Source organism: Exophiala oligosperma, assembly GCF_000835515.1.
Source record: "Exophiala oligosperma strain CBS 72588 unplaced genomic scaffold supercont1.11, whole genome shotgun sequence".
Lineage (NCBI taxonomy): Eukaryota > Fungi > Ascomycota > Eurotiomycetes > Chaetothyriales > Herpotrichiellaceae > Exophiala > Exophiala oligosperma.
The window spans coordinates 607,731-617,585 of NW_015622828.1; the positions used below are offsets into that span (position 1 = coordinate 607,731).

General features: G+C 50.6%; 4 protein-coding genes across 4 annotated transcripts; 2 read left to right on the forward strand and 2 right to left on the reverse strand.

The window, feature by feature from the left end:
* Positions 1-1,282: 1,282 nt before the first annotated feature.
* Positions 1,283-2,618, reverse strand: PV06_09923 (uncharacterized protein; the record flags this gene model as incomplete). Its single annotated transcript, XM_016411407.1, has 5 exons — positions 1,283-1,309; positions 1,458-1,717; positions 1,793-2,081; positions 2,147-2,466; positions 2,552-2,618. The coding sequence occupies 5 exons, from the start codon at positions 2,616-2,618 to the stop codon at positions 1,283-1,285; spliced, it is 963 nt and encodes a 320-aa protein (XP_016258161.1).
* Positions 2,619-3,306: 688 nt separating this feature from the next.
* On the forward strand, positions 3,307-4,596 carry PV06_09924 (uncharacterized protein). The gene is made up of 4 exons (XM_016411408.1): positions 3,307-3,559; positions 3,652-3,987; positions 4,053-4,283; positions 4,348-4,596. Exons 1-4 carry the CDS (start codon positions 3,529-3,531, stop codon positions 4,566-4,568), a joined length of 819 nt encoding a protein of 272 aa, XP_016258162.1. The 5' UTR covers positions 3,307-3,528; the 3' UTR covers positions 4,569-4,596.
* A 15-nt stretch (positions 4,597-4,611) lies between these two features.
* On the reverse strand, positions 4,612-6,595 carry PV06_09925 (uncharacterized protein; the record flags this gene model as incomplete). Its single annotated transcript, XM_016411409.1, has 2 exons — positions 6,145-6,595; positions 4,612-6,093 (listed from the first exon to the last, which is right to left on the reverse strand). The coding sequence occupies exons 1-2, from the start codon at positions 6,436-6,438 to the stop codon at positions 4,612-4,614; spliced, it is 1,776 nt and encodes a 591-aa protein (XP_016258163.1). The 5' UTR covers positions 6,439-6,595.
* Positions 6,596-7,115: 520 nt separating this feature from the next.
* PV06_09926 (uncharacterized protein) lies at positions 7,116-9,217 on the forward strand. Its single transcript, XM_016411410.1, has 2 exons — positions 7,116-8,687; positions 8,738-9,217. Exons 1-2 carry the CDS (start codon positions 7,220-7,222, stop codon positions 9,049-9,051), a joined length of 1,782 nt encoding a protein of 593 aa, XP_016258164.1. The 5' UTR covers positions 7,116-7,219; the 3' UTR covers positions 9,052-9,217.
* Positions 9,218-9,855: the final 638 nt, after the last annotated feature.

Genomic DNA, 9,855 nt, shown 5'->3' on the forward strand with positions numbered 1-9,855 from the left:
CCGGACGGGCTCAACTACTTCAAGATGATCGGCGGGATTATATTACTGTACAAGAAACATGCCGTGCTCGTCCAAGCAGGTTTGGTGTCTTACTGCGTCTCGGCCTGCTTCACGTCCTACTGGACCACGTTGACTTTCCTCCTCGCCGACGCCCCTTACCACTACACGCCCGTCGTGATTGGACTTTTTGGTTTGATCGGCATCGCCGGTATCGGGTTGGGTCCGTTGTACGCCAAGTACATCATCCAGCCGTTCGCGCCCATGTTCAGTTGCCTCGTGGGCCTGACGGCGAACCTCACGGGCATCGTCGTCGGCACGTACTCGGGCGAGCACAGCGTCGCGGGGCCCATCATCCAGGCTTTCACGCTCGACATGGGCCTGCAAATCACCCAGGTCGCCAACCGCGCCGCCATCTCCGCCATCGAACCCAACGCGAGGAACCGCGTCAACACCGCCTTCATGCTCCTCACCTTCACGGGCCAGTTGACGGGCACGAGCGCGGGGGCGAAACTGTACGAGAGGGGAGGCTGGGTCGCGAGCGGCAGCCTGAGCGTGGCCTTTATAGGCCTGACCTTTTTGATCTGTCTCGCCAGGGGACCCTACGAGCCCGGCTGGATCGGGTGGAAGGGGGGATGGAACGTGAGGAAGAAGAACCTCGCCGAGGCCACGAGTGGGCCGATGCCTATCGCCGTGGCGGAGCCGATGAGGGACGAAGAGGCAGGTGAGCAGGTGCCTGTCGCGGTGTTACAAGGTAAGAGAGACGGAGAGGCGAGTGAGCCCCCGACGCCCGTTACGATTGAAGAGGCGAAGAGAGACGAAGAAAAGTGATTGTGATTTGTGATTTGTGATGTGTGATGCTTGACATGTCTTAGCAACGGCGTTTCGTTTTAGATGGAAAATTCGGAATTTCTCTCCACGAATGTACATACGAACAACCATAGCGATATCAGGTGGATGCTTAGACGGTATATAGAACCCCGATGGGAAGTCATACCTATGCAGATAGACAAAAGTCGAAAAAATCATGACCGATCTGTATTGGGAAACGATGTTTTCGCCAAAGACGGTGGGCTTTTTCGCTTCTCCCTTGTTGATCTCGTCCCATTCTGAATCCCTTCCCAGTCTCCCACGGCACTTGATGTTGGCTGAATCTGTACGAGAATCCATTTTCGACACGCCCATTGCGCTCGAAATGTACCAGGATCCGAGTATACAAGAGCGGCACCTTCGTCTTTTTGCTATTTGTATGACAAGCGGAGATTCTCCTGCATGATGACCGTGTTCATTTGTTATGACCCCAATCCATACCCTAGACGCACACACAACGTCAGCACAAAGTCATACACTCACACAAACACACAGAGAGGAGATGCTCGTAGTGTTTGAACAACCGGACAACGATCGCAATTCCATCGTTCTTTCGAAGATGCAAAGAATGTGAATTTTTGTCGACTTACCAATCCCAAAATGACTTGACCCTCATTCAATTCACGACTGTTCTTCTCCCCTAGCCACTGAGGTTCAGTCCTGTTGAGACCTTCTTCGATGTCGACCGCATTTCCACCGGTCACAAACAATGCCTTTCCGTGGGCCGTCTGATCGGCGGTGACTTGGATAATGTACTTGGCCACGTCACTAGGGGTGTTCATTGGCATATTATTCTTTGTCCACTCGTCACGGACGCCAGAGAGGAGTTGGGTATCAGTCGCCCAAGGACCTAGACACGACATGTGAGTCAACGAAAAAGGATTCAAAAAGAATGAGAAAGACCCAAGGACAGGCAAAATCGTACAGATGGCATTAACTCTCAACCCGTACAGTTGAGAAATGAAACCTCTCAAAGCCCTCATCAACCCCACCACTCCGTGTTTGGCGGCCGAGTATGCAAACAAACCGGGAGACTCCTTGAACCCAGCGACCGAAGCCACCAGAGTGATGCATTTGGACGACTTGATGTTATCGGCCGTCGTGTTTTGGGTGTCAAAGTTGTGTTTCTCTTTCAGGTAAGCGACGGCGAGACGGGCGAAATATAAGGTACCGTTCAGGTTGATGTCAATCACGTCCGTGATGCCTGTGGGGGTCTTTTTGTTGTCAGTCTCAGGGCAAGGAAATACGGCTCGAAAGAACTAGGGACTCCTAAACGTACCTCCCTCACACTCTCCAGGTTCAACTTGTTTGGTTCCCAATATCCAGGTCTCTCTGTGACTGCTGCACAACAGATGGCCATGTCGACTTGACCGTGTTTGTCGTAGGCAGTATCAAAGAGTGACAGCAATGACTGATACTCTCGAACGTTGACTTTCAAGTAGGTGACACTGCCAGATGACGATGATGATGATGACGACGTGGTCGTCAAATCCTCGGCGAGTTTGGAACCTCTCTTGTCATCCCAATCTCCGAAAAAGACGTGCGCTCCTGATTCATACAATTGACTGACGGTCGCTGCACCGATACCTTGGGCACCACCTATGGAGACGACCATGTTAGAGGCGACCAAGACTTGAACTGTAAAATCCGAAAAGATAAAACGGTCGAAATGAGTCCAACATACCTGCCAACACCACGACTTTACCCTTGACGGAGTCGAGTGTAGCTTGATCAATGATGATTTCTGCCATGGTGAAATCAAGTGTACGAGAGAAACCGTGGGTCAAGGTGATTCTCTTAAGAGTCTTTTTCTTTGTTGATTCGATTTACTACTCTTGAGCTTGTCTTCCTTGGGACTCTAGAAAATGGTTGTGTACGGTTTTTTTCCTTCCCTCAAGGAGTCGACGACGACAGAAAAGTGTTCACAAAATAATATGGAAGTGATGATTTTCGTAAGGAGTACGGAGTACAGACAACAACGGAATCAACCTCACTCATCAGTTCAGTTCCATCGGCACATCCCCCACTGAAAGAAGACCAAATAATGTGGATACGAAAAGAGAACAGGCCCAGAATTATTTCCTCCCGCAGAGAGTACCGTTCTCGCCTTTGTCTGTTCCAGACCACGACAACCGACATGTGGTTTCAACACAAGAACAGCGGTACGACTTCCGATGAGGGGGATTCCCCCCTAGTTACGGAGTACTTGTACATAACTTTTCCGCAAAGTCTCTCGGCAATCAAGAAATCCATTTGGTGATTGGTACTCGGTCGAAAGATGATGGGGAAAAAAGGCGAGGCTGTGGGTTCTTTGCCCCACGATGCGGATGGATGAACTGAGACGGAGATGGTTGACTTGATGGGTTCAAGAAATGGGTTCGAGAACGTGGGGCAATTCCGGTCACTTTGTCCGTTGTCGTTGTTTGATTCATTTTCACGGTCGAGCAGCCGAAAAGGTCGAGAGAATTGTCCAACGATCTGTTTTTTGGGTACTGAACAGGCATAAAGGGAAAGCAAGGGAGTCTCGTGTAGTGGTGACTTGATCCATCTCCAACCTTCAGACGATCTCTTTCCCAGTCTCTTGATACATCACCGACATCCTTACATCCTCTAACAATCGAGTGTCCCACTCAACCGTTCCCCTTCATTTATCAAACAAAGATGGCCCAGAGAAAGAGTATCGTAGTGACAGGTACGTTTACATTTAATCAACGTCCCATATACTACTCGCACGTCCAGAGATACATAACAAAAACCTCCTAACATGTATCGTTGCATATGTAGGTGGTGCGAGTGGAATCGGCCTGGGAATCACTCGTTCGTTTGCCGAACAAGGGGCTCACATTTCCGTCCTGGACGTGAACACGGACGGCACCAACATCATCAAGAATCTCTCCACGGAATTCTCCGGAGCAAGCTTCTCATTCCACAAGGTCGACATTTCCAAGTGGGAGGAGTTGGCGGCGGCATTCGAGCAGATCTACAGAGACCAGGGCCGGATTGACGTGGTCATGGCCAATGCCGGAATTTCCAGGGAACAATCACTCATCCTCGACGAAGAGGCTCCTTCCAAGCCAACCCTTCCGACACTGGACGTCAATCTGACCGGCACCATCTACAGTGAGTGTCTATCTCATGCTCCTGACAAGTACGATTTGTACTGACTCGGCCCCCCCCCAAAAAAGCCGTTAAACTGGGAATCCATTATATCAGAAAGAACGCCACCGTGAACGGCGCGACGCCTGCATCCAAGGGATCCATCATCTGCACAGCCTCGAACGCCGGCATCTATCCTTTCCCCGTCGCCCCCATATACGCCGCGTCCAAGTCGGGCGTGATCGGTCTGGTGAGAGCGCTAGCGAGACCTCTCGAGAGGCACGCGATCCAAATCAACGCATTGGCCCCGGCTGTGCTAGGTATGTCTCGATGTCTCATCCAATCAAAGCCTAGAGATGGGCGTAGCTGACCTAGCCTGCACAGAAACCAACATCGCTCCCAGCAAAGACCTCTTCAAGCCGATGATCATTACTCCCATGTCGACGCTGACCAGGGGTGTTCAACAGCTGGTGTCAACTCCCTCGTTGACCGGACAAGTTGCTGAGATCCACGGCAACAACGTGACATTAAGCCAGCCGCCTCCATACGTGGACGAGGATACTGGAAAGAACATCGAGACGTTTTGGTCGCTAGGATACGCATAAATGTTTCATATTCCGATATAAATGACGCAGATGTCCTTTCAAGTTAAAGAATTTTGACAATTGTATCTTGAAAACTTTCCTCCACGATACAGCTGGTATCCGTACTAAGTTCGAGAAGGGCTCCTAGTAGGACTGCCCGATATGTCAACATGACCTGCATGGGACGCAATCTTGATACATCTCCTCGTTCCACGACGTCATTCTGCAAGTCTTGAGAAGATTTTGAGCCAATGGTAGCAGATGATGCCTGAGAGGACGAGAGGTCCCGTTCCACTGTAGTGCTCTGTATCAGAAACAACGCCGCACAGATAATGTCATTCTTGCTACGACGTCGGAGCCAGTCATCGACGAGATACAAAGATGCCAGAAGCTTTTCTTTAACATATTTGGGATCTTCTGACAGGAAGTCTTTCAAGCTCTTGTTCTTCACGTTGATGTCGCTGACCCATTGGAAACATAGCTGTATGACTTCTTCGCCGTACACGAGGTCATCTTCATCTTTGCGAAAGTCACTGTGCATACTATTGGTACACCACCCGGCGCCTGGAGGATCCTCAAGCCATGCGGAGCTCGAATAGTGGCGCGCCCGGGCACCAAGGATGTAGAAAGTATAGGCCGCCATCGGTATCTCTTGGAATTTACCTCCATAGGTGCGAACAACATTACCAATCTCGCATATGACGTCGTTCGACGAAGTGGCCCAGGCTGGGCTAAGGTGACTGATGTCACGAATCGCAGGTCGGAGTTTGAGGAGACTCGAAGGGAATGCGCGGACCAGAGACGGCACGGAGGTGAAGAAGAGCAAAAAGTAAATGTAGCCTTGGGCTCGTCTTGCACCATATGAACCTCGACTGCCAAAGAGAATGGAGGACGCGTTGTCGTTCAGATGTCGGTGTGTGCAATGGGATGTTAGTCTTTGCAGCAACAGTCCAAAGCTGAGTTGAATTAATCCTTCGGTAACGGCATACCCCTGGTGACGGCATTTCACAAGCCCGTGCGAGAGATTGAGCATACCAGCTGTTTCCATGATTCCAATACTGTGTAGGCCACGAATCCCGGTAACGGGTCGATAATCTACCATTATCTTCTTGGCTTGATGTCGGGAATAGCTCGGGCTTTCCCGATAGGTCTCGTACATGGCTACCGATCCTAACACGGGATGGTCACGGAAGGTGAGCTGCGATGCTTGCCCGATGACTGTGACGAAACGACCTTTGGGATGCTGCTCGATGGTGCAACTGTCGTCCGCGATGGCGGCCAAATGGGCGAGAAAGCGAACAGAACCTGCAGCAGGCGCTGCTGATATGTCTGCGGGGAGAATGTCAGTTTGGCGGGCAACTACTGTCCATAGGCGTGGATCTGAGAGACCCAAATCGACAAGGAGCCTGAGCCATGACGCCGAGGATTCACTCTTGCCCGCAGATGGGTCAAACTTGCTGCAGCAAGCGTGGTCGGGGAAGTCTTTATCCACATGATAGATCTTGTTGAAGTGATTGATCGAAGGGACGTAAACCACGGTGCGTAGCTGTTGATGGTGTAAATAACACATCTGGACTGGGTGAGTTCTTGAACTTACCGAAAGCTCAGTGTAGTCAAAACGAGATTTTGAGCTCTTTGCATACGGGCCGATGGCAAGTTTACTTGCCTTGATCCGTCCAGGACCAGCCGCAAGAAGACTTTGAAAGACGGTGATGCAAGCAATAATCAAGGCCAAGGCGCCAATGGCAGCAGTAAATGCAAAGTTCAGGGGATCCCAGTTGAAGTCAGACGTAGAGTCAAGAACATCTTGCAACAAGGCCCGAGTAGCATTGACTTCAGAAACAAGAGCTCGAAGAAGACATTCTGTCGAATTGTCTGTGCATATCGACATAATAGGAAGTTGGTGAAGATCTGCCAAGGTACCGAGCCTGGACCGACCCTGAGCCCATCATCTGTCGACCTCAAGAGGCTCGAGAGACCAATCTGGGTCGGGGAATTCTTCTTCCGCTTCACCTCAGCCGGTCCAAGGACGGAATATTCGGTGGCTTATAGAGAAAGGCAAGTAGTATCAAGTATCAATAGGTACACGTACTTGTGCTGAAACAAACAAAAGCATAAGGCGACGCTGGCGGTATGGTGTCCGTGAAGTCCAATGTTCGTCTCCGAGCTGCGACCGAGACAGATATTTGAGTAATTATCGGAACCGTAAGGACTTGTTGGATTTAGGTACGAGTTAGACGCCCTTTTGACCGGACCCCGAGTTAAGGGAGATCAGGTGAGCGGAGGCACCCTATCAGGCGGGCGAGGCTACCCCTGTAAGCTGCGATTATTACTGGCCTGGCTGGGCTATTTAGGGCCCCGGAGAACCATTCAACCCCCTGTCACTCCCTCCATTTCGCTGTTCCCAACTTTTCCCCAGACAAAAGTAGCCTCGGTTCAGCGGTGGTGCGCATTCTGGTGGCACTTCGTGGAGCTCTTAGTGATGGTACGAGCCCTTACTGGCGTCAGTGTGGCTTAATAAGTTCCTCCTCTACCTTGAGGGAGAGATTATATAGTTCCGTCTCATGCCTTTCGCTGGCCGTGGCCTCTGATCGATTGTTTGTACGGAGTACCTGGTACAGCAGTTCCCCCAAGACCTGACATGATCTTGTGTCTGTAGCTTGTCAACCACCATGTCTGCCCCGAAATCCCGCCTGGCCAATTTGGTCGGACACTTCCTCCCTTCCTCAACACCTTCACAGGGTCAGCCCATTGACAATCTCGTGGTCGATAACCGGAAGGTCGGGACCTCCTCTTGGTACAACAACCATACACTCTCTCCTTGCTTCTTTCTCCCCCGCGCTGCAGCCATTGAGCCCAACGCAGAAGCCATTTATCATCGGACAGCGAACAACCAGATCCTCCGGCGCACATATATCGAATTTGCAGATCGTGCCAGAGGATTTGCATACTACGTGAAAAAGAAGGGTTACAAGAGAGTGGGAATACTAGCGACAAATACGCCAGCCTTCCTCGAGGCTATATTTGGCATTGGCGGCGCAGGTTCGATCAACATTGCCATCAACTATCGCCTCAAAAAGGACGACATTGCGTACATATTCGACCATGCTGATGCCGACGCAATCCTTGTCGACGCCGAATTCGTAGAGCTCCTCGACGATTACAGGCAGAAACATCCCACCGTACCCATAATCATCGACACAGACACGGACGCGGTTGAAGGACAATTATGTGGGCCATTCGATGAAGCCGTGCTGGAAGGGCTCCGATATGACCAAGAGCTGGGTGCTCACGGATGGGATGGGTTGGAGGCACATGCTCCAGACGAACTCTCAGTCAATGCGTTGGCTTATACATCTGGAACGACCGCTAGGCCCAAGGGTGTTGAATACACCCACCGTGGTTGCTATCTGGGGGCACTGGGCAATGTCATCGAGTCGGGCCTCTCCTATCATGACGGAGAGCGCTGCAAATATCTCTGGACGTTACCCATGTTCCACGCTATGGGCTGGACATTCCCATGGGCTGTGACCGCGGCGAGAGGGACACACTATTGTCTCCGAAAGATCGATTACCCCGAAATATGGAGGCTACTGAAAGATGAAGGCATCACCCATTATTGCGCTGCCCCAACCGTCAACACCCTGCTTTGCGCCGATCCCAATGCAGCGCCCCTTCCAAAGCCAGTGCGCGTCACTGTAGCGGCTAGTCCACCTACAGCACATCTGTTCGAGCAGATGACCAATTTGAATCTTCAACCAGTGCATGTGTATGGCATGACGGAGACATACGGACCAATTACCAAAGGTTACATCATGCCTGAATGGCACAAATACTCTAACGTCAAAGACAAATACGCCAAAATGGCCCGTCAAGGCCATGGCTTCATCACATCTCTGCCTTGCCGAGTAATCAAGACCGAGGTTCCTGAAGGCACTGTCGTTGATGTCGAAAAGAATGGCAAAGAAATTGGTGAAATTGTCTTCATCGGCAATATTTGCGCCAGAGGATATTACAAGGACGAAGCGGCAACCAGGAAGCTGTTCCAAGATGGTGTCTTACATTCAGGTGATTTAGCTGTTTGGCATGAGGATGGTGCCATCCAGATTCTTGACAGAGCCAAAGACATTATCATTTCGGGTGAGTTGAGTTCAAATGCAGGTGCGACTCTGATCTCTAACATGTTTTAGGCGGTGAAAATATCTCATCTGTTGCTTTGGAATCTCTCCTCGTCACTCATCCTGACATCCTCGAATGTGGTGTAGCTGCAGTGAGTGACAGTCACTGGGGGGAGAGGCCAAAAGCTTTCGTCACGATTAAGCCGGGCTCGAAGACGACAGGCGAAGATGTGATCCAATGGTCACGAAATCATCCTGGTATCAGTAGATTCATGGTTCCACGCGAGGTCGAGATTGTACCTGAGCTTCCAAAGACGAGTACCGGAAAAATCCGCAAAAACATATTAAGAGACTGGGCGAAGGGCGCAAAAAGGGGAGGAGAGTAGAGCTACGGCTCACTCTCCATGAGCTTTCATGTACGATATCCTTCCTAGGGTCAAATCTTGGGACGATGTGCGGTTATCTAGCGGGTGTAGACACGTCAGATGGGTGTCATGATCTGGGTTTCGAATCATATTCTCCGGGCAACGGGTCCACGAGCTTTGATGGAGGTATTGTCCTCCTTCCTTGCCTTGTGGTTGAAGTACTTTCATCTTGAAAAACTGATTAAGAATATTCACATCCAACGGTCATAGTGGTGCCTTCAGAATGACAATATTCTGCCTTCAATCTCTCAGTACATGATGAAGAAGGGATGACTGGGATACACGAAACGAGCTCTTTTCGATCTGGAACTAGACTGCAGATTCTGTGAACTCGGTTCGAACAGTTAGGAAAAGACACGAGTTATGAACACAAGACGGCTCGATCGGCAGTTCCAGCGTTGTGCAAGTGGTCGAGATGGCTGTGGGATATTCTTGATCAATAAGAAGACGCTCTCGGTAATAGATTGTCTTCCGAGAACTCTTCCCATCTGTTGTTGTCTTACCACACTGTCGCTCCCTAACCAATGCGACATTCCAAGCCGATTGGTGTTAAGGCCCGAAAATGGCAATCATCTCGATTGTAGAACATGACAGCAGAAGGCTTCCGGCGTTATTCAAACACCTCAGGTCAGTTCAAGTGACAAGGCCATGTCTTCTGCATGAGTAGAGACATCATACTGGTCGGCTTCATCATCTCAGTCTCTGATGGCCTTGTCCAGCTTTACCCAGCTTCATATCGCATATGCGCTTGCCACTGCACCGTAC